The sequence below is a fragment of the Taeniopygia guttata genome, chromosome 30 (assembly GCF_048771995.1).
Source record: "Taeniopygia guttata chromosome 30, bTaeGut7.mat, whole genome shotgun sequence".
Classification (NCBI taxonomy): domain Eukaryota; kingdom Metazoa; phylum Chordata; class Aves; order Passeriformes; family Estrildidae; genus Taeniopygia; species Taeniopygia guttata.
In genome coordinates, this window is record NC_133055.1 from 9,062,631 (window position 1) to 9,087,668 (window position 25,038).

Below are 25,038 nucleotides of genomic sequence, written 5' to 3' on the forward strand. Positions count from 1 at the left end.
CCCAGTCAATCCCAGTATGATGCCATTTGCTCCCAGAGTGCTCCAAGTTGCTCCCAGTCACCCCCAGTACAGGGATGCTGTGCATGGTGTGTTCCCAGTCACTCTCAGACACTCCCAGTATTAGTCCAGTCCCTCCCAGTATGATCCAGAGATGACACCAGTGTGCTCCCAGTCAGTGCCAATATCAACAACTTGTGCTCCACATGGTTCCAGTTGCCCCTTTCACCCTCACTGTCCCTCCCAGTCTCTCACGGTGTCCCCCCGTTCCTTCCAGCATATTCCCACTCACTCCCAGTTCCTTCCAGCGCGATCCCATTTGCTCACAACCGCTCCCAGTCAGCCTCAGTGTCGTGGCACTCACTGCCAGTATGATCCCAGTCACCTCCAGCATGATCCCAGTATAAGCCCAGTCGTTTCCAGTCATCCCCAGCAGGCACCCAGTGACTCCCAGTTCCTCCCAGTTGCTCCTAGCATGATCTCAGTTGCTCACAGCTGCTCCCAGTCACCCTCATCATGCTCCCAGTCACTCCCAGTATATCCCATTTGCCCCCAGCATGGTCTCAGTTGGCCCCCGTAGGCTCCTACTCTGTGTCAGTATGATCCCAGTACGATCCCAGTCTCCCTTGGGGTGACTGCAGTCTGCCCTGGCATGGGCCCAGCTGCTCCCAGTATGATTCCAGTACAATCCCAGTACAAACCAGTCCTTCCCAGTGCTGCCACTCCTGGCATCCCCGAGCCCTCTCTGCGTTCCCCTCTCCTGATCTCCTGAGAGGAGCCCCAAGGGCCGGCAGTGCCCAGGCAGGGTCCCCAGGCAGCCCCAGTTTGGATGTGCAGCCCCCAGTTTCCCCAGTTTGCCTCTCCTTTGGCCCGGGCCGGGTTCCCCCCTGGAACAGCGGCTGGGAGCAGCCGAGAGCCCCGCGCTGCCCATCCCGACCTGTCCCGGCTCCATCCCCGCTCCTGCCGCGGGCTGCCGGGGCTGCGGGAACGGGAACCGAGGGTGTCCCTGCTCCTGGGGGAGGAGGAGGAGGGAGGGAAGGGCAGGGATGAAGGAGGAGCGGGAGGTGGGGATGGGGAGGAGGAGGAGGAGGGGGGATGGAAGAGGAGGGGCGTCAGGAAGAGGAAGAGGAGGTTGAAAGGCGGATCGAGCAGAGCAGAGAGAAGCGCGCGGTCAGCCCTGCCTGAATTCGCAGCCCCCACCTGTGGGATCATTGCCCCCCATCCCGCAGGTGAGCGGGGAGGGGGAGCTCGGGCCAGGTCTCCTGGGGGGTGCCTGGGTTGGGTTTTTTGGGGGGATGTTTGGAGAAGGAAGAACTGCGAAGCTGAGCAGAAAAGGCCCCTTGGGGGGACTCCTTGGAGCCCCGGCAACCCAGAGCAGGGAAGAGGGGGAGAAGGGAGCCCGGGAGCCCAAACAGCCCCGGCACCCCTGGATGGGGAGAGCCAAGAGGGGGGAGCTTTTGGGATTGCTGGGACTCCCGGCAGCCTGGGGAGGGCGGGCAGCGAGGAGAAGGGGGACCCCCAATCCAAGCGTGACCCCAGCAGCTGGGACAGGGGGGAGCCCTGAACAGCAAAGGGGAGGGAGCAGGGACGGGGAACTCCTGGGAGGCTTTTTCAGGGCTGGATCTCGGTGTTTGGGAGGTTTTTATGGAGCCCAGGTGGCCGGGGACTTCTCGGGATGGGCTGGGACAGAGGGAGCTTCCAACTCAACGTGCTCATCCCCTGTTTTCCCCAAACCAGGATTTCCCATTCCCAGCCCCTGGGAGGCTGCGAGGAAGAGGAAGAGCCTCTCCTTGTCCTTCCTCCCCCAGGGCAGGAGCTGAGGATGGAGAGCAGGGAGGACAAATCCCCGCGGCAGAACCTGGTGGAAGAGGCCGTTTTGAGCGGCTCCACAGCGCAGGAACCCGACGGGGAGGAAAAGCCCCGGAGATCCCGCACGAGGAGGAGCTGCAAACGCAGGTCGCGGGGATCTGAGGAGGAAAGACCCACCCTGGGCCGGGGAGGCGGCCAGAGATGGAGCCAGAGCTCGGAGCTGGGGGTCCCTGAGCAGCTCCATGATGGGGAGAAGCCCCACAAGTGCTCGGAGTGTGGGAAGAGGTTCAGGTGGAGATCCCAGCTGATCAGGCACCAGAGGACCCACACTGGGGAGAGGCCCTATGAGTGTGGGGAGTGTGGGAAGAGCTTCAGCCAGAGCTCCAGCCTGATCAAGCACCAGAGGATCCACACTGGGGAGAGGCCCTACGAGTGTTCCAAATGTGGGAAGAGGTTTCAGACCAGCTCCTGTCTCCTCCGGCACTATCCGGTTCACACAGAGGAGAGGCCCTTCTGCTGCCCCGACTGTGGGAAGGGATTCAGGGAAAACTCAAATCTCATCAGACATCGGCGCATCCACACCGGGGAAAGGCCCTACGAGTGTGGGGAGTGTGGGAAGAGCTTCAGCCAGAGCTCCAGCCTGATCAAGCACCAGAGGACCCACACTGGGGAGAGACCCTACGAGTGTTCTGAGTGTGGGAAGGGGTTTCAGACCAGCTCCCATCTCCTCAAGCACTATCGGGTTCATACAGAGGAGAGGCCCTTCCGCTGCCCCGACTGCCGGAAGGGATTCAAGCGAAACTCCCACCTCCTCAGGCACCAGCGCATCCACACTGGGGAGAGGCCCTACAAGTGTCCCCAGTGTGGGAAGAGATTCTCAAGGAACTCTCACTTGACCAAACACCAACGGAGGCACCGGTAAGGGAAGCCCTGCGAGTGCCCCGAGTGCGAGAAGAGCTAAACTCCATCCCCCACTGGAGGACCCACATTGGGCACAGTCCTGGTGACCCACATTCTCTGTGATTCATGTTGGGAACACACCTGTCTGCTTCTCCTTTAGTGTTGACCTTCATTTTTTTCTCTTCTCAATCTCTCTGCACTCCAAAAGCCAAGAGGGATCGATCTTTCACCTCAAAACCACTCACATCCCAATGAAAACAAATGAATTTTAACCCACAGAGGCTCAATCCCACCTCAAATTGCTTGTTCTCACCACAAAAAAAAACTTAATCCCATGCCAAACTCACTGGAATCCACAGCTGCCAGGGTGAAATGTGTTTGGGAGGAGATTGGGAGAAGTGGGATCCCAATTTGGAGCAGTGAGATGGGGATTGTGTGGGGCTGGGTGGCTGGGATGTATTTGATAGCAAATAAAACTTTCAGACTTAGTGATTTCTTTGCCGTTCATCTCCAGTCCGTGGCAGTTCTGTTTTTCAGGGCACCACCTTCTCAGCTGATTGTGTTTGTGTCCTTCTTTCCCTCCCACCTCTCTTTGCCTGCTCTGTTTCTCTCTCCGTGTCTCCTTTGACCCAGGGGACCTCCAAAGACCCTCCCCCAATTTAATTTCCTCAGGGACCACCAAAGATCCTCCCCTGATTTAACTGAATCCTCCTCTAATTTAATTGCCCCCTCTGCCCCCAATGACCGAACCCTGATTTTTTAATTATTTTATTTCCCAATTATTATTTTAATTCTTAGTTCAGGAGCTGAAGTTATGGAGGCCAGCAGGGAAATGTCTCTGTAGGATTTTGCTCCACTTGGCTTTCAGCCCCTTCTCAAGAGCTTTGCCTTCGAGGGCAAAGGGAATGTCTTTTCCTGGCTGGGAGCTGAAATTCCAGACCTCTGGAATGTGTGCAGGGCCATATAGACTGGGATCAACCAGAGACTGGGATCAAATATGCACTGAGATCCTGTGGTCTAGGATCAACTAAGGACTGGGATAAATTAGGGACTGGGGCCCTACAGACTGGAATGAACTGAACTGGGATCAAATACGGACAAGGATCAAATATGGACTGGGATCCTATGGACTGGTATCAACAAGGGACTCGGATAAAATAGGGACTTGGATCCTACAGACTGGGATCAATTTGGGACTGAGATTATATGGACTTGGATCAACTAGAGACCTGGATCAACTATGGACTGTGTTCAAATAGAGACTGGGATCAGATGTGGATTGGGATCCTATGGACTGGGATCAAATATAGACTGGGATAAAATTGGGACTGGGATCAGATATGGATTGGGATCCTATGGAATGGGATCAAATATAGACTGGGATAAAATTGGGACTGGGGTCAGATATGGACTGGGATCATATGGCCTGGGATCATATGTGTTGGGGAAGCTCAGATAGGAAAGCCTTATAAATATGACTGCCTGGCAAAAGGTTTAGAAAATACAGAGACTGAGATGGTAACAAGTTGTGACATACCAAACCGTAGTTACTGCACAAGTAGAACATAATCGTACAGCCAGGATGAAGACAATCCACCCTTCTGGTTGAACAATGCCCTTACCTACAGGTAGGTCCAAGGGTCAAATGGACTGTTGGATCTCACCCCAATGTATGGTTCATCCCACACCTGTAACCCTCCCCTGAAGCACCAGGAGTTTGTGACCCCATTGGCCCAAGTCTTGTTCCAGCCCACCTTGAAGCCCCTGACAAGGAGTCCCTGAGGAGCCAGACGCTCTCTTGGAACTTCCCTTCTCTTGGAACTGCCCCTCTCCTGGAACATCCTCTTGGGATCCTCTCTTATCTCCCTCTACCCCTTGCCTCTCCCTTCCCCCACGCCCTCGGGCCTGCCACGGGTCAGGTCTGGTGACTCCAAGCAGGGCCTTTCACCCTCTCTAATAAACCAGATATTCTAAGAGCAGCCTTCAGAGATCTCTCGTCTCCATCCACCCAAACCATCCTGGAGTCCAGCGTCCTCACAGTATGGACTGGGATCAACTAGGGACTGGGATCAAATACGGGCTGGGATCAAATATAGTCTGGGATAAAATAGGGACTGGGATCAAATATGGACTGGGATCAACTCGGGACTGGGATCAACAAGGGACTGGGATCAAATATGGACTGGGATCAAATAGGGACAGGGAACAACTAGAGATTGGGATCAAATATGGAACTGGGATCCTACAGACTGGGACAAACTGGACTGGGATTATATGGAATTGAGATCCTATGGAACAGCATAAACTTTCTAACATGACACATATAATATTCATTGTAACACTTGCGAAAAGCCAATTATAAATATGCATTTGTCACAATCTCTCCTCTTATTCTTTATAAATCATTTGGCTTGAGCAATATTTCTTATCCTCCTGCATTCTTTGGACTCTGTTGGTAATCAAATAAAATATGGGATTAAACAAAGAAGAAATATCAAAACACTTGTAACACATAAAAGGAAGAATCCTAATTTCTTCCACCATCCCATTTTCAATACATTACCCCCCCTGTTAGTTTTTAACATTATTTTCCCTTCGGTGTTTTTTTTTGGACTGATACCAGGGTCATAATTTTTTTCTGATATCCTTTGTTTTTTCCAGGATGACGCCCTCATTGCCATCTATTTTCAACAATCTGTACACCCCATTCTTTAGCCAATAAATAGCGTAAAGCCAGCCTATTTTAATACACTGCAGTTATAGTTTGGCTTTGCTGACTCAATATTAATTCCAGTGCCTGAACAGCTTTGTTTGTTATCTCCTCTATAACTGCTTGGAGTCCTATAATACGATGCAGTATATAATTTGGGGTTAATACAGAGCTAGATTGCTGTGCTGGTTTCACCTTTTTGTTTACTAATTGCCTTTTTACCGAATCTTGGACTATATGTCTAAGATCAAATGTAAAACAAATCCATCTCTCTCCTTTTGGACATTCCATGCTCCAAGTATTACTACTTTTTCCTAAGTTCCTTGTAATCCAATATTTTCCCCATTTTGCCTGCAGGTACTCAGTTTGGGTGGGTCTGTGGCTGTTGACATGGGTGTGTGTAACAAAAAGGAACTTTGGTTCCTTTCCGTGTAATACTTTCTGTAGCATTTGGGACACGATCTTGCTGGTATCTCAGAAGGGAAAAGACAACAAATGAGAGACAGAAACAGGAATGGCAGAGGTCTGGCATGGCTTATACCCCCACCTCCCCTGCCTGTGGGGTTGCTTCCCACAGCAGGTACGTGTGATCTTCTCAGTGGTGAGTACAGTGCTCAGTCCAGGCTTGCCCTCTGTTTCCCTTGTCACTCCTTTTTACTCATCTTTTTAGGCAAGTCCTTTTCGACACTCCTTAACTGTGGCTTCCCACCGTTCCTCAGGTATTTCTCACTCAACAGGCACTAATAATCCATCCACAAAACAAAGTTATTACTTCAGTTATTTTGGGTTCTATCTGCATAGGGAATTGATTCAGTACTGATACCTCTTGCAACAAGAACATAGATTTTGTGAGCTACAACACCAATTATTCCCATAATTTGAACATTCACTTGTAACCCAGCTAGCGTGTCCAGTATTGGGATGAATCACATAAAATATACAGTATAGTACTGATGGCAATTTCCCTTCTTTCCTGTACAAGCCACAGGCTGAGGCCAGGCTATAAGAACTCTTTGACTGAAACACTCCCGATCCTCCTGTTTGAAGTGGCAGTGTTCCTCTGCCAAGGAGGTGTCGGAGGCGTCTCAGGGTTTATTCAGGCAGGGCTTAGAACCAGTGATGCAAGCTTTGCCTTATTTCTCAGTGAGGTGTTATTCTTTGTACCTGCCTTGGATCATTTGGGTCTTCCCAAACCATTACCACCCAGTCCTGGTTGGAAGTCAGTTTGGTATCACCCGGTTTAGATGTGATAGTCCATTCCTCAAGTTTCCTCACAAGTCCTTTGGTTTTGCTGGCATGAATTCACCCTCTTTCCGTGGTTTGGGTTGCTGCTTCAGTGGTACCTGGAATGGATTTCTTAATAACACAGTGTTAAAAGAAAGACAATACTGCATGAACTTTTACCATTAGTTTTCTTTAAAACTTTCTGAGTTTAACTAAACTCTTTTTCTACATCTGCCTCTTCTTCTTGTATCCAGCTGTGTTAATAGCTGCAGACACCAATTCTTCTTCCTGTGGGCTATAATTAGTTAAATAAAAAAGACCAGGCCAATTTTAACATGAGATGTATCACATCTCTTGCCTTTTACTTTTTGGGTAACATTTAACTGTTTTAGTCTTACAGACTTTAAGTCTTCAGAACAAAAGCCTTCTCTTCTTAACAACAGCAATCAGAAAGAAAAAAGAAATCTTGCTTAAGACAATAAACCACTTTGTGAGAGTCACTATCTCTGCCTTGATCTTCTCTCTATGGGTGGTCCTGCTCACAGCCTTGGGTTTAACTCTGTCCTTCCCCACTTCCCCCCCTCCTTGTTGTCACTCTGCCTAGCAGGAATGGGGGAGAACTTACAGATAGCTGTGGCTGAGGGGACCTTGGGGGTGTATTTCGCTCTCCCCTTCGCTCTCTTTCTCTCTCTCTCTCCCTTTCTCTCTCTTTCTCTTTCTTTTTCTCTCTTCACATTTCAGCAGCCACATTCCAATATCAGTCCACTTTCTAACATTAATTCTACCTCCTGGAGAGGTGAGTCTGCCAATCACCTCTCCCCCCCTTTTCAACTTCCTTACAAAGTAAATGACTTTTGTTATGCGTGTTCTGCAGGCCTGTAATTCACGGCACCCTCCACCAAGGCTACCAGCCACTCACAGCTGACAGTGCCAAAATAAAGACTTGGTTTGCTATCACAATTTTCCATTCACAAGCTTGAAAAGGTGGCAGGAACAAAGTAAACAACAACTTACTTCCAAAGTGACCCTGCCTGCACCAAAACAAATTTAAGGCAATGCTAGTTAGTGCAATGCAATTTGCAACGAAGCCAAGGTTTGATTTGGGAAGGGCATCTGAGGACACAGAGCATGAGTTTTACAAATCTGTATTTTGAAGAGGGAATGGACAAAATATGAATAGAGTTGAGGGCAGGGGGAGGACAGCAAGTGAGGAATTTTTCTCTGCAATACTCTCTTTTCGACTGCCAGGAAACACTCTAACACTCTCTCCAAGGAGATAAAGAAAAGCTCATAAAACCCAATCTACATTACATATACTACCATTCATCTACATTTACTCACTTTTATTTTTCACTAACTCTCACATACAACAAGAAGATACTTTTTACTTTCAAACAGTCTACATTACTTATCTACACCCTGAGTGCTGTTGGAATGTTAATCCCTCAACCCAGCAGGTTTGAATCCTGGATGCTCTTGGGCACTCTTATCCCTCAATCCGGCACTCCACGGGGTTCCTCTTCTTCCTAAGATCCAGTCCCAGTTTCTCTGGGAGGGATTCTCTCTTTTTTATCACTCGCTTGGTCTCTTTACTGGCCGTTTTTCACATGAAAAAGACGAAAAGCAGCATGAGAGACTACAGCAATCACTTGGCAAGTCTGGGATACCCAGCAGCTTCTGTCACACACATTCATTCCCCCCATCCCAACAAATACTCACCTATCCTTTGTCCTTGGGTCTTGGTTCTTCGTGTACACTTTAGTCTTGGGGCGAATTACTGTGGTTTTAGGGAATGCTTTCCCTTTTCTTTGTTTTATTGTCTCCTTTTGCCCATAGATCATAACCTGTGTCTGTGGTCACACACCAGGGGAACAGAGCGAGGCTGCCTAAATAGGGCAGGACCCTCTTCCTCACCCTGACTCTCCCAAGGCCCCGGCAGAGAGGGGTTAAAAACCATCCTTTGCTACCATAATTGTGAAAAACGCCAATCACTTGGCTGTTAAATTTTTAATAATAATAACATGGTTATTAAAATAGTAATACAATTAGAGTAATAAAAATTTAGAGTTAGGACAACTACAAGACAATAAAAAGCAAAGAATTAAGGATGTCCAGATGCTCTGGGGCACTTAAGCCACAACAAGCATACCTTGTGAACAAAGGAATCACCCCTAAAACTACACTATTGCATATTCATATATCCTTCATGGTTATGCATACATTCTATTTAAAACAAGAAACTCTGTCTGTTATATGCCAACTATTTCCTTTAATCCCCATGGCCTCTTCGAGTCTGAGCAAGACCTGAAGAAATTAGATTCTTCTGACAAGAAAACCATAAATTCCTCTTCTTTGGAAGATTTGGGTGTTCTGTGATGGTTATGTCAAAGCGAGTATGTCATTCCTTAAAAGAAAACCCAGATACATAGTTTCTATTTTAACTACTAAAGCTTCAATTTAACTACACAACTACATTTACCATACTATTAAAATGTTAATACAGCACTACTATTCAAACTAACATATGTGCATTTTTCACCTTGGGCGTCTGGTGGAGTATCCCCGGAAAGTGCCCATCTCTGCAGGGAGCCACGTGTTTTCAATTGTAAATTAGGTCATTCTTTCTCTGTCTTCTGTGGTTTCCAGTCTTTCCCGGCTGGGTCTTCAGGTCTTTTAAAACTTTAACAATCTTTTTGTACAAGCACAACTGACTTGATGTATATTTTACATAATCACGAATTATTCCACAATTTATATTACAAGGGGCTGCAGAGATCCCCCAGCAGGTCCGTGGGGATGCAGAGATCCCCCTGCAGGTCCGTGGGGATGCAGAGATCCCCCTGCAGCTCCGTGGGGATGCAGAGATCCCCCTGCAGCCCCTGCAGGAGCCAGGCTGGAGCTCGGGGATGCCTGAGAGGAGGCTGTGACCCCGTGGGCAGAGGGGCCCCGCTGGAGCAGCCTGGCCTGGCAGGACCGAGCCCGTGGCACAGTGACCCACGCTGCAGCACTTGGAGGGGGCTGTGCCCCAGGGGATGGACTCGGCTCGGAGAAGTTCCTGGAGAAGTCTCGGCTGGGAGAGAGCGCAGGGTGCAGCAGGGAACGACTCCTGTCCCTGAGCAGAGGAAGAAGCCGCGGGGGATGAGCTGAGCACGGCCCCATTCCCTGTCTCCTGCCCTGCCGGGGGAGGAGGTGCAGCTGGGAGCAGGGAGGCGTGGGGAAAGCTGCAGTTAAGGCTCTGCACTGACTTCTCCTCATCCTGCTCTGAGTCTTGGGAGTTTTCTGCCAGAAATCTCTCCCCTCCCCCGCTCACCCACAGGGCTTTGGGCAGGTTTCCCTTTTTGGGGGAAATCAAAGCGAAGCAGCGATGCACTAATGAGGGGCAGGAGAAGGGAGGCTCCCGGGCTTCCCGCAGAGCCGAAGGCACGGAAGGCGCAGGGCCGGGAAAGCCGTGGCGGGAGGTGCGGAGAAGTTTGTTTGTGTGGGCAGCTCAATCCCGCCTCGGGCCCGGGCCCGTCCCGGGGCTGTTGCTCATCTCCGGCTTTGCCCTCACGCAGCGCGGGGGGCCCTGAGAGCGCGGGGCGAGTCTGGGCCGTGCGCAGAGCCCGCCCCCAGCTCGCTGCCATTGGCCGCTGGTGCCGTCAGTCGCGGTTGCGGCGCGCTGATTGGTGGGAGCGGGGCGCAGCACGGCCCCGGCGGCGGGCTGAGGGCGGCCGTGGGCGGGCAGCGGCGCCATTGGCGCCGGGAGCGTCTGTGCGGGCCCGGGAGCGGCGGCAGCGGCCGGAGCGCGGTGAGGCGGCGTCGGCGGAGCTCGGAGGCGGCCCCGGCGCAGGTGGGAGCCGCGCTGGGTTCTGCGGGGGCTCGGGGCTGGCTGCGGGCGGAGGGGGCGGCAGGGGGCTGCGGCGGGTCGGTGGTGCCGTGTCCGGCCCGTGCTGGCCCCGGGCTGAGGGCGCGGCGGGAGCGGCTGCCCGCGGTCTCCTTCCCGCCGGGGCCTGGGCAGGAGCCGCTGCCGGAGCAGCGCTGGCTCGGCCCGGCTGCTGTGGGTAGGACAGAGGGGGCTGCCCCGCGGCCGGGAGCGTGCGGGGAAATTCCCGTCGCCGGAGGTTTCTGTGACCGGAGGAGAGCGAGGAGTCCTGTAAAAGTGACTTTATTGCCGAGCAGGGGGAGAGGCCGTGGGGCATTTGCCGTGCGCTCTCTGCCATGGTTGTAGTCCGCAGCCTCCTTTTTATCCTCATTTTCCCGGCCGCATCTCCCTCTGCCTTTGCCCACGGGCTGAGGTCCTTGGAAGGTTCAGACTTCCCGATGCGCCTGCTGCCTGTCCTCGTTAATATGCACCCTCCTTTTGTATACCAGCCGATATTCATGGCTCTGTTAAGCCTTTGTTCTCCTGGAAGTTCGGGAATTTAGCGGGACTTTGAGAAATTGTGTGGCTCAATTTGTGATATTTATTGGAACTGAGGGTTTCCCCCGTTACTTCCTTATCTACAAGTGCCTGGCTCTCTCTCCAGGCAGATTCACTCCTTGACTCTGTTTTGTTCTTCCCGGCTCCTCTTTAGTTTTGGGATTATTCTCGGTGCCCTCATTCCCTGTCCTTTTGTAGCCGTTTGTGGATCAGGAGGCCTGGCTGCCACCTGCATCCCCTGGCTCAGCTGCTGGATGAGCTGCACTGCCAAGGTGTGGGGCATGGTAAAAAGATGAGAGTTGCTTCGGCACAGAAGACGAGAAGCAGCATTCGTTTAACCCCTGGTATGCCGGGGAGCCACGAAAGCGTGTCCCATTCCCATCCTTTCCATGCTTGGACCAATACATAAACTGCTCTCCTATTTCCTTTGTTATCTTTCTCAGCACTTTTCCTTTGTTGTCTCTTTGCCAACAGCAGTTTGAGCCATTTGGTTTTTCACAAACTCCTGTTTTTTCTGCTCACAGATAACCTGATCTCATCCCCTGGTGAAATGTTGTGTTCCTCTTTCAGTGGATTGGTCAGCAGGAAGGTCAGGAGCTGGAGCTGTCTGGTTGGTTCTTCTTTTGAGGACAGCTTGTAATCTAATGATGCCATTGAAATTATAAAAGGGTTCTTTGCTTCCTGATATGAATTGGTTTGGGTTCCCAGGGGCTGGTCCGTGGTGTTGTAGGATCTGTTCTGGTGGCCCTTCATCTTTTCCCCATTTCTGTGTGCTCCCTCAAGCTGGGGCTGCATGAATGACTGCATTTTTCTAAATACAGCATCAAATACTTGAATTTCAACTAATTTCCCTGAACTTGTTCTAGCAAAAGCCCCAGTGCTCTGATACACCCTGTACAGCACAGACAGTGGCAGCAGATGTTGGAGTGGGCAGGGGGATGATCCCCCCTTATTTTAGTGAAGTTTTCACAACATTCTCCATTTGCTGTTTCCCTTTGCAGCCTCAGCCATTTCTGTTTCAGAGTCAGATCCTCACCATGGGCTCTGCCTTCAGCCGTGCAGATTCCATCTGTGCAAGCAGGCAGAGCTTGGGGTGAGGGGCAGAGGGAATCAGCCAATTCCTGCCCCAGGCAAGAAGAGCCAGGTACATTGTCCCCACTCTGCCCCAGCAGTGTTAATTTGCATGTCTAAAGCTCCTCTCCTGGGTGCCTGTTTATGAGTTAAGGGGGTCACTTTTGAATCTCTTCTAGTTTTGCAAAATGCAGCCAGAAGCTGAACATCGAAGAAGCCAGACCAAAATTTTGGTATCTCTAAGAGCCACACAGAAACATACACAAAAAAAAATCTTGATGGCCCAAGAATTTCTTTGGCGTGGCCCTATTTAACATTCACCTACAATTCCAATTTCTTTTCTGAAAGAAAATTTCTTTTCTGAGTCCGAAAAGAGCCACAGCTGAGGCATCAATATTTTTGGTTTTTCATTTTCTCAAGTTTTATTCACTTTCTCCTGTCCATACCACAGCATGGAGGCTGTCTGGGGTTACAAAGTCCTACAATGTTCTGGCTGGAAGAGAGAATCCTCAATCCAGCCTGTGTAATTCCCTATTAATTCTCAGAATTGTCTCTGCTCCTTTTTGGTCCTGGATAAGGTTACTTCTGAGATTGCCCACACCTTTTCTGGGTCATTCAACCACGTAACTTCAGTCTAAATATGTCCCAAATATTTAACGTTTTTCTCCACCATTTGCACTTTTTCTCTTAATACTCAAAAGTTGTTTTTTATCTAGAAATTTCAGCCATTTCACAGAGGTTTTGTCTACCACTTGTTCTTGTCCTCCTCATTGGAGCCATCTGATTTCCTGACTGGCAGGATAGGAGTGCTGTAGGGAGACATCCCTGGCTCCAAAAGCCCTGCCTTTAGCAGGGACTCCATACCAGGCTGTGAGCCCTTCCTTCCCTCCCCTGGAACAGGGTGTTGCTTTTAGCCCCCACTTGTCCTGGTTGCTTCCAAGTAATTTGGAGAGGCTCCCTATCAAATTTTCCCTCTTTCCCTGGGGCTGCCCACACCTCTGGGTTCCCTTCAGCACAGGCCTTGCCAGACATTTGACACAAAGGTACAGCAGCAATAGCCTCTGTATCACCTTTTACAATATTACAATGCCACCATCAAATTCCTTCCTAGTTAATTACAATCACAGTAGGAAGAAAAGAAATTGGTTTATTTCAAACCTATACTCCAAAGCTCCTAAGTGATTGAACAAATGACACCAGCTCAGCTTTCCCAGTTATTCCCTTAATAATGAAAAGATTCCTTTACAATGTTTCTCCCTTAGGTGTAAGATTCAGAGTGGATGGAGAGGCCCCTGTGTCCATCAGGAGAGGCCTCCTCTGGATGCAGACCCAGCCTGGATGTTCTCCAGGGCTGCAGTGTGGTGGGTCCCCGGTGGGATGGGAGCTCAGAGAGCCCTGACAATCCATGTCCATGCAGGGGTGGACTCGCTCCTCCTGAGGGTGCTGCTGTCTGTGCTTGCAGTGTCCTTGTGGGCTGCAGCTGGAGCCCTGACTCCTTCCCAGGGGCTGTTTGGGTGGGCTCTGCCCTGGCCAGGAGGGCAATGCCTCTGCCAGGTGCTTGTGGCCGAGGCCGTCCCCTGGGTGCTGGGGCCCCCTTGGGCCCTGGGGTTGGTCCCTCAGGGGCTGTGGGAACTCTGCCATGGCCTTTGCCTTCAGCTTGGCCTTTTGCTCATCCCTCCTTGCCTTCAGCTGCTGTGCCTTTGTGCCCAAGTGCTGCAGAGCCTTCTTCTGCCACTCCTGCAGCCCCGGTCACTGCCTGTGGGTGCTCATCCTCTGAGAGCTGCTGAGCTTTCTGCAAAATCTTTCCTTTCTGCAGGGACCAAAACCAAATCATTCACAGAAAATCCTGATCCTTCCATGAGCACTCTGCATTTCCCAGATGTTCCTTTGTTTTGCTCCTTGTGCTCAGGGTCCCCTGCACAGCCCGTGTGGCAGAGCCGGTGCCTGTCCTGCCGCAGTGTCCAAAGGCGGCCCCCCCGGCGGGCAGGGCCGGCAGCTCCCCGGGGCCGGGCAGCGGCCGGGGCGTCCCGCAGCCTCCTGGGGGCCGGGGGCCACTGCCGGCCCTGCCCGGGGCTGGTGGGGTCAGGCAGCGCCCAGCGCTGAGCCCCGGCTGCCCCACAGCCCCGGCCCGGCCCCGCAGCTCCCCACAGGCCCCCAGCCCTGCTCCCGGTCCCGCACCTCTGCGCCCGCTGCTGCCGCTGCCCACCACAGAGAAACCCCTGACATCCTCACCTCCTGCTTTTCCTCTCCTGGAAACTGGGAATTCAAAGTATCAGCTGGCAAATTGTCAGGATAAGACCCTGCTGAAAAACATCCCCATCCTGAGTATTTTTCTGTTCCTCCTCTTTTCCATCATTCTTTTTCTTACCACACACATTCCTCCTGCTGCTTCTTGCCTGAACCATATTGCTGCACACTCCCCTTCACCTGATCCCTTCCCAGCACACCAACACCATCCATCCCCTGTTGTCCAAATCCCTTCTTCACTTCCCTTATTGCCCCCCTGGGTGTCCATGTCCTTAATTACCTCTGGGGGAACGTGCAAACTACCTCAGCATTCTCCCAAGGGACCCTTCAGAGAATTTTGGGGTCATCATCCCTTTGGCCAGGACCCCTCCCTGGCTTTCCCTTTTCTCCCCTCCATGGGTGCCCTGCCATGTTCACTCCCCGGAGATCCCAGGGCACTCACTGATGAGATTTTCAGTGCTCTCTCCCTGCTGACTCTTCACAGACCCCCCTGATGTGTCACTCGTCTGTCTCCTGGTCACTCCCGGGTCCCCAATCAATCCCCGGTGCTGCCGCCAGCCAAGGGAGCCGATCACCCAAAGTGGGTGAGGCACCTTCAGCTGCACTCCCTGCCCCAGGGTGTGCGGGAAAATTGACATCACCAGAGGATTCTGTCCACAAAGCAGACAGAGGAGTCCTGTGAAACTAATTTCATTCCTAAAAATGGGAGAGGCCATGGGACATTCCCCATGGGATCTCTCCAATTGTTGGAGGACACAGCCTCCTTTTCATCCTAATTCTCCTGGCCACATCTCCCTCTGCTTTCCCCATTGGCTGAAGCACTTGAGAGCTACAGACTTCCCAATCCACCTACTACATACTCCCTTAATATGCTCCCTGCTTTTCTATAGCAAATGATATTCATGGCTCTGTTAACTCTTTGTTGTTCTTCTGGAAGTTCATGAATAGAGCAGGGCCTTGGCTGAGGAGCAGTCTGTGTCATCAATTAATAACATTTTCTGAAACCGATTCCTTCTCCTGTCACTCCTTTGTTTACAGCTCCCTGGCCCTCTGAGCCTTCCCCCTCGGCCCCATCGCCCCCCGAGGGGAATTTGGGGAGGTGGGAGTGGGGCAGCGCCAAGGCCGGGCCCCCCCGCGCTGTCCTGGCGGGAGCGGCTGCAGTGGGGACCGAGTGCGGGCGGGAGCGGCCGAGAGCCCAGCGCTGCCCCAGCCCGACCTGCCCCAGCTCCATCCCTGCCCCTCGGCTGGGATGCTGTGGGTCTGGGGGGAAGAGGGAGCCGGCAGTGGGTGCTGGGCCTGGGGGCAGGAGGAGAAGGGAAGGAGAAGCAGGCTTGAGGAACAGAATGGTCAAACGATGCAGGTGGAAGGAGAAGGTGGGATTGCGCAGGGGGAGGAATGGCCGGAGGAAGAGGAGTGTGAGGAAGAGTAGAGACACAGGAGGAGGAGGAGCAGAAAGAGGAAGCAGCAGAAGGTTCCACCCCTCCCTGGATCTGCAGCCTCTCCCAGCCCCAGGAGCGTTTCTCCCCCCACATGCAGCAGGTGACTGTGGAGGGGGATCCACTATTTTCCCAGGGTGAATCTTGGTGTTTCTGAGCTTTCTTGGGCTAAATGTTGGTCCTTTGGTTTTATGTGGCAGCTGAATCTTTATGTTTTGGAGTAGGTTTTTGCTGGCTTGTGATGTTTGGGGAGTTTTTGATCTGTGTCTTGAAGTTTGCAAGATTTTTGGGCTAAATCTTGATGTTTTGGAGGTTTTTACAAACACAAGATTCTCAATGACTTCCTGAGATGAACTTGGGCAAGGAGGAATCTCCAGTCCAAGGTGCTCTCCTCTTGTTTTTTTCCCCAAACCAGGATTTTTCATTCCCTGGGCGTGTCTGGATGGAGGAGGAGGAAAAGCCCCGGAGATGCTGCAGGAGGAGGAGCTGCAAACCCAGCCCAGGGAGCTGCGGGGAGGAAAGAGCCCCCCTGAGCCAGGAAGGCGGGCGGAGATCCAGCCGGAGCTCGGAGCTGGTGGAGAAGTCTCATGGCAGGGAGAAGCCCCACAAGTGCTTGGAATGTGGGAAGGGTTTCAGCCAGAGATCCAGCCTGATCCGGCACCAGAGGATCCACACTGGGGAGAGGCCCTACGAGTGTGGGGAGTGTGGGAAGAGGTTTCGGACCAGCTCCGATGTCCTCGTACATGAGCGGAGTCACACAGAGGAGAGGCCCTTCCGCTGCCCCGACTGCGGGAAGGGCTTCAACCGCAACTCCAGCCTCACCGAGCACCGGCGCATCCACACCGGGGAGAGGCCCTACAAGTGTGGGAAGTGTGGGAAGGGTTTCAGACACAAGTCTGGCCTGATCGAGCACCAGGTGATCCACACTGGGGAACGGCCCTATGAGTGCTTGGAATGTGGGAAGAGCTTTGGGCGGAGCTCAGACCTGAGAACACACCAGCGCATCCACACAGGGGAGAGGCCCTACGAGTGTTCCCAGTGTGGGAAGAGGTTTCAGACCAGCTCCAATCTCCTCCTACATGAGCGGAGTCACACAGAGGAGAGGCCCTTCCGCTGCCCTGACTGCGGGAAGGGATTCAACCGCAACTCCAGCCTCACCGTGCACCGGCGCATCCACACTGGGGAGAGGCCCTACGAGTGTGGGAAGTGTGGGAAGAGATTCTTCAGGAGCTCTCACTTGACCCAGCACCAACGGAGGCACCACTAACTGAAGCCCTGTGAGTGCCTGGAGTGAGGGAGGAGCTTGGAGTGAGGGAAGAGAGTGAGGGAAGAGCTTGGAGTGAGGGAAGAGAGTGAGGGAAGAGCTTGGTGCGCTGCTCCAGCTCCATCCCCCATGGGAGGATCCGGGCTGGATGATCCCCAGTGACCCCCGTTGGGCAGAGCCCTACTGATCCGTGGTCCTGGTGATCCATGCTGGGTGTGGGGAAGGTGTTGGCTTCTTCTCCTTGTGCTGCTGTGATTTGGGGGGGTTCCCATGGATGGGGATGGGAGGTGAGTGGGCACTGCAGGGGGCTCATGGCTCGGGGGGGTCCCAGCGCTTTTGGGGAGTCAGGGAAGTGGGGAAGCAGTGAATGGGGGGGGTCCCAATAAACTGGGGGGGGGCGCTGATGATAAAAGGGGGTCCTGGGAGACAACGGGGGGGAAAGGACCAAACCCTAAGGGACTCCCCTAGTGCTGGTGAACCCCCCGTGCCCCCTCAGCCCTTGGGGTCCCCCACAGTCCCTGCACTGTTCCTGGGGGTCCCGCAGCTCTGGGGGGTCAAAGCAGAAGGGATGGAACCTCCGTCATGGATGGGGGCACAAAGGGGGTCTGGGCCCAGTGCTCGGCGGGGTCGGTGCACGAGGCGGGCCCGGTCCCTGTCCCGGTGCACGGGGGTGGCGCTGCCTAGGGGGTCCTGGTGCTTGTGGGGTTCCCAGGGTTCAAGGGGGGTCCGGTCCCTATCCCGGTGCTTGGTGAGGGGGGGAAGTGCCCGGGGGGCTCCCACTGCTCGGTAATTGGGGGGTGTCAGAATCCAGGACATCCCTCTGGCTGCCCTGGATGGCTCCAGACCCAGGCAGGGGCCTCGGAGACCTTGGCATGGTGTCAAGAACACCGGTGGCTGTGGTTTTAGCCCCTGGAGAAAATTGCCAACTTTGTATGAGGAATTACAAGGCACAAGGGTTTGAGTAGCGTGGTAGGTGAATTAACACAGGGTGGAAAAGTAGAATTTTAACACTTTAAAATACGGGGTTCAAGGGGACAAGGTGGAGGGACTTGGGTGTGTCCTGACCTTCTTCTCCTTCTTTTTTTCCTCCGTGTCTTGCTGTGATGGTGACACTTTTCTGTTGGTTGAAGGTAGAGACACACTGTCCAACATAAATGATAGATATTGGCACGGTATTGTAAACACAGTACAGGTAGTTTTTAGTGTAGAAGGCAAACAGCGCCCTGAGGGCAGGGAGACTGCCACAGACCGACCTGCTAGACAGAGCTCAGCAGAGCGGACAAAGCTGTTAGAGAAAAGGGACAATAAACGGCCCTGAGAAGCAAAGCTCCGCATCTCGACTCCTTCTCTGCCCACGCGGGCTGGGAGAAAAGGACTTTTCACAATCTCGGGGTCATCTCGACCCCCAGAAAACCGAGAGGGGGTCTCTACTCGTCCTAGTGCCCAGTGAGGGGGGTCAGTGCTTGAGGGGGGTTCGGGGGCACTGAAGGGGGTGCGGGTGCGGTTTTTGGGGGGTCCCGGCACCCCCCAGGGCAGGGTCAGTGCCCAGCAGCGGGGGCTGCCTGGGGACCCCCCCGGCCCCCAAATCACAGCCAGGTCTCCTGCAAGGCACTGAGGGGAGGCTCGTTCACCCCCCCGCCCCCACCGGCGTCGCCACACGCCTTCCCAAAGTGTCCCCAAGTGCTCCCAAAGTGCCCTCAGAATGTCCCCGAGTCTCTGCAGAGGTGACACCGGCCTGATGACGGCCCAGTGGTGATGTTGCTCTGTGCACAGCAGCCTCGGGATGTCCTCCATGGCTCTTTGGCACCGCTCGGCCACTGCACAGCCACTGTGGCCAGGAGAGGGACAGAAGAAGAGGGTGTTGATGTCCCCAAGTGTCCCCAGCAGGTGACGCGTGGCCAGGCGGGCACTGGCCTCCAACAGCTGCTCAGCCTCGGCCGCTGTGGCCACCGAGGCCGCACGGAAATCGGGACACCTCCATTGTCCCCTCCAGGGCAGCCTCGAGGTCCCTGAGCCAGCGCTGCAGCTCCTGGGGGAACGCGGTGGCTTTGTCACACGCGGCCACCAAGTCCCCCAGCAGCCCCAGGTACAGCTCCAGCCGCTGTCCCCTCCCGGTGGCCGCATCCCTGCAGGCGTCGCGGGGCTCGGTGGCCGCCTTGGCCAGCCGGGCCCAGCTGTCCATGAGCCTGTCCAGCACACGCCTGGCGCTGGCCAGGGCTCTCACACAGGCCCAGGTGGTCCCTGGGGTGTCCCCGAGGTTGGCCAGGGTCCAGCCCAGGGAGGGGACAGGGCGGTGGCCCAGGGAGGGGACACGGTAGTGGCGCAGGGCGTCCTGGAGGTGAAAGATCAAGGTCCCCACAGCCACCCGCAGGAACTCTGGGGACACGGCCAGCAGCACGTCCCTGTGCGGCCTGGCCACGGTGGCCATCAGTTCTCTCAGGGTGGCCACCAGCTCGCCCAGTGTGGCCACCACGGCCACCATCGCCTCCAGCAGCTGGTGGGGGGACAGCTGGGGAGGGGACAGGAGAGGTGTCAGGGGCCTGGTGGCACTTTTGGCCTCCTACAGTGGCCCTTGTGCCCTCCTGTGGTCCCGTTTGTCCCCTCCCTGGAGGGCTCTGCTGTCCCCTCTGTCCCTTTTGTCACCCTCTCATCTCCCACTGTCCCCCCCTGTTCCCACCTACCACCCTCGGTCCCCTCCACCCCTCTGCCACCCCCGTGTTCCCTCTGCCACCCCCGTGTCCCCCCAGTCCCCTCCCACCCCCCCGCCGGGATTGTCGCACTCCACGGGGCTCCATGGCCGCTGGGGACACTCCAGAGAGGGGACACGGCCGGAGACAGTTGGGGAGACGCGGGAACGCAGCGGGGCCGGAGAGGGGAAACAGGAAGTGGTGAGGTCCTCGCCCCGGCCCCGGCTCACCTTTGGCCACTTTTGGGAGATCCTGAGGAGATTTTGAGGAGGTCCTTGGTGAGCTTTGGGGGGTCCCAGGTGAGCTTTGGGGGGTCCCAGGTGAGGTTTGGGGGGTCCTAGGTGAGGGTTTGGGGTATCCCAGGTGAGGTCTAGGGGGTCCCAGGTGAAGTTTGGGGGGTCCCAGGTGAGAATTCCCAAGGATTTGGGGTTTCCCACCTACCCAGGTGAGGTCTCGGGGTCCTAGGAGAAGTTTGGGGGTCTCAGGTGAGAATTTGGGGGGTTCCAGGTGAGGTTTGGGGGTCCCAGGTGAGGTTTGTGGGGTCCTGAGGAGATTTTGGAGGGGTGCAGGGGAGCTTTAGGAGGCCCCAGGTGAGAATTCCCAAAGATTTGGGGGTTCCCAGGTGAAAACAGCTCGGGGGGGCTGAGGGGGGAGGGGCTGGGGAGGTTTCGGGGTGTGTCCCATGGGTGGGGGCGGGGCGGTGAGGGAGGGTCCGGGGGAATTTAGGGGGGTGGGAGTGGGCAGGACGAACCCCCAGACACTGACCACGCCCTCTTTAGACCCCGCCTTGTGTTTTGGCCCCGCCCCTTGCTGCTGGACACGCCCACCGACGCTCCGCCCCCTCAGGCCCCACCCCTCCCAGTTACCAGCTCTGGGTTCTGGCCCCGCCCCCTCCTGAAGCCCCCCCCAAACGAGCCTTGGCCCCGCCCCCGGATAGATTTTTATCAATGGAAACCAAAAATCGCCACAAATCGACCCAAAAATTCAAACCCAGGGTGCGGGAGTGTGTTCTTTATGCTTTCAGTGTCTGTACACACCCCCCCCATCTCACTCCTAACCCCCTTCTCTCCAAGATGTGAATCTCCCCTCCCCCCGCTTCTTTCCCTGCCCCCTTTCACAGACTGTTTAGTATGTTAGTCCTACCCCAAACTCCTCCCCTCTTATTCCCCTTTTGGTTGCTGTTCCTATACCCATCCCCATAAGTTCTTGTATAAAACATCTGCTCGCCCCCCCCCAAGGCGTCTTGGGGCACACGAAATAAACCGAACCTGTTCACCCCAAGTCCCGTGCCGCCTCCATCTGTCCCCGCGCCGATAACTGGGTCTGCAGAGCATTTACAGGGGGATTGGCCGCCCGTTCTCTCCCCCCGCCGCCCAGCACGCCCGCGCTCGGTGGTATCGCGGTGAAAGGGGACCGCAACGCAACACTATTTGATCCCAGTTCCATATTTGATCCCTATTTCTAGTTGATCCCAGTCCCTATTTGATCCCAATCTCTCGTTTATGCCAGTCCCTTGTGGGAATCCAGGGCTTCCCTCTGGCTGCCCTGGCAGGTCTGGGACCCTGGCACGGGTCAGAAACCCCCCTGTACAGAGCCCCGAGAGACACTGTCTGTGATCTCTGTCCATGGAGAGGAGTTTTCAATCTTACAGGATGAATTACAAGCTTTGAGTGTTTGATATAAGTAATAATTAAGTGTGACACGGGTGCAAAAGTAAAATTTTAGATTTCTAGATTAGGGGTTCAGAGGGGACAAGATGGAGGAATTGGGTGTGTCTTGTCCTTTTCCTCCTTCTTCATGCCCTCCATGTTTCACTGTTGTGTTGGCATTTTTCTATTGGTTTAGGCTGGGGACACACTGCTCAACGTAGATGATAGATATTGCCACATTATTGTAAATATAGTACACGTAGTTTCTGGTATATAATGTTTGTACCATCCCATTGAGGGGCAGAGCCCCGCACACTGCCCTGCAGGACAGACCTGCGGCAGGGCAGCAGAACATGTTATAGCTAAGCAAGAATAAACAACCTTGAAAAAAGCACAGACGAATTATGGCTTCTTCTTTGGCAACGGGGCAGAAAGACAGAGACTTTCTACAATCTCGGAATCACCAATAGCCACAGATTCCGACAAATGGCGTCCCTGCGCGGGCATCAGCAAGAAGAACAAGAAAAAACACCAAACAACCTCCAACCTTCATCAGCAGAGAAAAACAAAAAAATAAAGAAAGGAAGAAGAACAGAACACAAATGCTCTCGGCAAATTCCAAGAAGAGAGGGAGCGGAAAGTTCAAGATAAGAACCCGACCTTCACCAAGACAGCTCGTCTGGAGGACAGCCAGGAGGAGGAAAACCAGAAGCGTGCCTGGGATTTCTCGCCTGTGACCTGCTGGACGATGAACAGTGCCATCTCCAGACTGACCTCGTGCTGACTCAGCTTTTGGTGAGAATGGTTGAAATTAAGAACAGGGGGAAGGGATGCTCCCAAGGACAGACAAAAATTTTTTTTCAGCCCTACAGGGCAAGACTTCTACCCATCTGATAGAGATAGCCTCAAATGAGATGAAAGCTTTGTTATTGTGGGTGCAGTATAATCACCCGCACACAGATGCACATCTTTTGTTTGAGTTAAATTTTTGGCAAGGGATCAATAAGCAACTGTATTACCGAGCCACAGGAAAAAGAAAAAAAAAAAATAAGACTGCCGCAAAAACTTTTGCCTTCAGCAAGGACAATAAGAGTCATTTTCACAATGCGGCATTTTAGACTAAACAGCTAAGGCTCCTATGGGAGCACAAGGAGGAAGATGGTCCAGCCAGCAGCTTGGGGCAATTTTCCTCACCAGGGGAAGCAGGATTGCCTCCCAAAGAAGATCAGGGGGGGATGGTGTCTCATCATGTCCTGTGTCTCCGGGTTCACACTGTTCCTCAAGACTCCCTCAAGTCTCAATTTCTAAGCTCCTCAGCTGCAGAAAATCCCCAGACAGTGAGACAAGCCAGGCACAGACGCAGCCCTCGGTGGGGGAAGGGACTGGCCACTCTCCAAGTCCGAACCCACAGTGGGGGGGCAGCGGCGCCGGCGGCTCCTGGGGGGAGGGGGCAGACGTGAGTGCAGAGCGGAGGGAAAAGTGAGAGAGAGGAGAGAACTCTCGCAGCTGCGCGGGTGGGGAGTTCAAAACAGCCCGCGGTGCAGGCGAGTGGGGGGGGCAGTGGGAACCACACAGACGCAGGAGGCGGCGGGAGCGCGGATGGGGCGGTCAGACGCCTGGAGCGCCCGGTGATGCGTTCCATGACGAGGGTCTGTGAAAGCGCGAAAGCACCGCCCGACAGGCGCGAGGGAGTAGCTCCCAGTTCGCAGCAGCGGCGCTGGCCAGGCCGGCGGCTGGACGGGGAGTGGTACTCTTCTGTCGCCGCGGCCATGGCAGCGCGCATGCGCGAGACGGTCAAACGAAACCCCGAAGTCGGGGCGGGGATCTCTCGCATCTCGAACGCACGGGCGCCAGCCAGCCGTCCGCAGACTGCGCGGTGGCCGCGGGGGGAGACCCGAGAGGCGCGGGGCTGCAGCAGCGCAGAACGCGGCGAGCGCGCGCTGATGACGTCAGCAGAGTGCCGAATTACGCTGGGCTCCGGCAGTGGCTCAGGGACCAAGTGGGCTGACCCAAAGTGAGACCGGGGTGGTGCCAGGCCTGACAGAGAGAATGGGGGGGGGACGTTCCCGAGGAACGGCCGCGCGGAGCCGGTGCAGGCGGGCGCGGTCGGTGCGGGGGTTCCTTCCCTTGTTCCCATGGTGACACAGACAGAGAGGGTGAATCAAGGCTGCGCATGCGTTTGCGAGAGTTAAAGCGAACGCGGAAGTGGCTGAGAATGTGGGTGCTGGGTTTGGAGAGGAGGATTGCAGGAGCGGGTTCGGCACAGCTGACAGCTGGTGTGAGCAGGGAGAGCAAGCAAGAGAGAGGCGCAGCCATCCTAACGCAGGCAGAAGCGGTGTTTGACTGCACCAGAAATGCTCCCAGTGCTCTCATGCCGGTGCAGATGGGGGCTGAGCAGAGCCAGTTGCAGGGATTCCTTTGATCACCCTTTCTCCACAGCAGGTGCGAGCGATGCACCGCCCATTTCCTTTCATCAGCGGCGGCAAACAACAAAATCACAACGGCCACAGCAAACAACCTTTTACAAGCAGCAAATATCCTACAGCAATGCTGAGGATGAGACTCCCAATTTTCACCCTGAAATGAAATTCCAGTCAGTCGCTTTTTGAAAACCAGCCAACACAAGGCCTTTTTCAAATCTCCCCAATGTTTCTAAACACCAACCCCAGATTTTTCAGTTAGGTCACAGAATTGATCGAGCAGACACGCCCAGCCGGTGTGATGATAAGTAATAATTGTGGAACACATTGTGAAAAAGAGATATCATAATGAAAATTGAAATAGAGAATTAAATAGCATGAAATGTTAGTAATTTATTATATTAAGGTTTAAGTTTAAGTTTAGTTGTATTTTAATGTTTTATTAATGATAGAATTGATTTTTATATAGTTGGTTTGCGTTTAAGTTAAGTATTGTTTAATTAGAGTATATCACTTTAAGTTTATTTTAGGTTTGGGCCCTGAAGAAGTTAAGTCTATAAAGGTTTAATTGATAATGGATTTATATATTGTTAATTTGATACATATGGATTTCGTAAAGTTAATATAATTTAGGGATTCTTTACTAAGATTGTTATATATTGAGTTTAAGTACTATTTGATTCAAAAATTATTTTAAGTTTTTCAAAGGCCAAGTTTATTTGGCAGCAAGGTTTAGGTGTTTTTCTTTAAGGATGAGAAGGTTTTGACTGAAACAGTTCACAAAGTAATAATGAACATTGATTTAAGGAGAAGTTATTGGATTTATTGGATCCTTGGTTTTGTTTTAGTACTTTCTGTTTTATTATAAGTTTATCAGTATATAAGAGTTGTAAAAGAATTTATTTTGAGTTTTCTGAGATTGATTTCATTGTTTAAAAATCAGTTTTATAGTCTGTTATTTCTTTGTATAATGATACAAAAGGCATTTGTTTTCAAATCCTTTATTTTTAACTATATAAGTGTTCTATAAATGTTATTGTTAAGAAATTTTATCATGTTATCAGGTGAAGATTTGTGCTTCGTTTTTTCATAGTGAATTCTCGTATGTTTTATTGTTGTTTATGTAATCTTATCCAGGTTACATGCCAGTTCTGAAGTTTCATTTTGGATTTTAACTGTATTGTGCATTTTTCTAGGTGAACTTCCTGATTCGTTTTTATATCTC

General features: G+C 53.2%; 2 protein-coding genes across 2 annotated transcripts in view; both read left to right on the forward strand.

Moving 5' to 3' along the window:
• The window catches only part of LOC140680877 (uncharacterized), a 359,672-nt gene that overhangs the window by 113,639 nt on the left and 220,995 nt on the right, over positions 1–25,038 (forward strand). Inside the window, exons 6-7 of the mRNA XM_072919762.1 lie at positions 2,371–2,718; positions 16,547–17,041. Of these exons, the coding sequence (XP_072775863.1) occupies positions 2,371–2,718; positions 16,547–17,041 (843 nt within the window). The remainder of the gene's footprint in view (positions 1–2,370; positions 2,719–16,546; positions 17,042–25,038) is intronic.
• Positions 23,034–25,038, forward strand: part of LOC116807419 (serine/threonine-protein kinase pim-1) — a 31,105-nt gene continuing 29,100 nt past the window's right edge. Inside the window, exon 1 of the mRNA XM_072919873.1 lies at positions 23,034–23,234. Coding sequence (XP_072775974.1) covers positions 23,034–23,234 — 201 coding nt within the window. The remainder of the gene's footprint in view (positions 23,235–25,038) is intronic.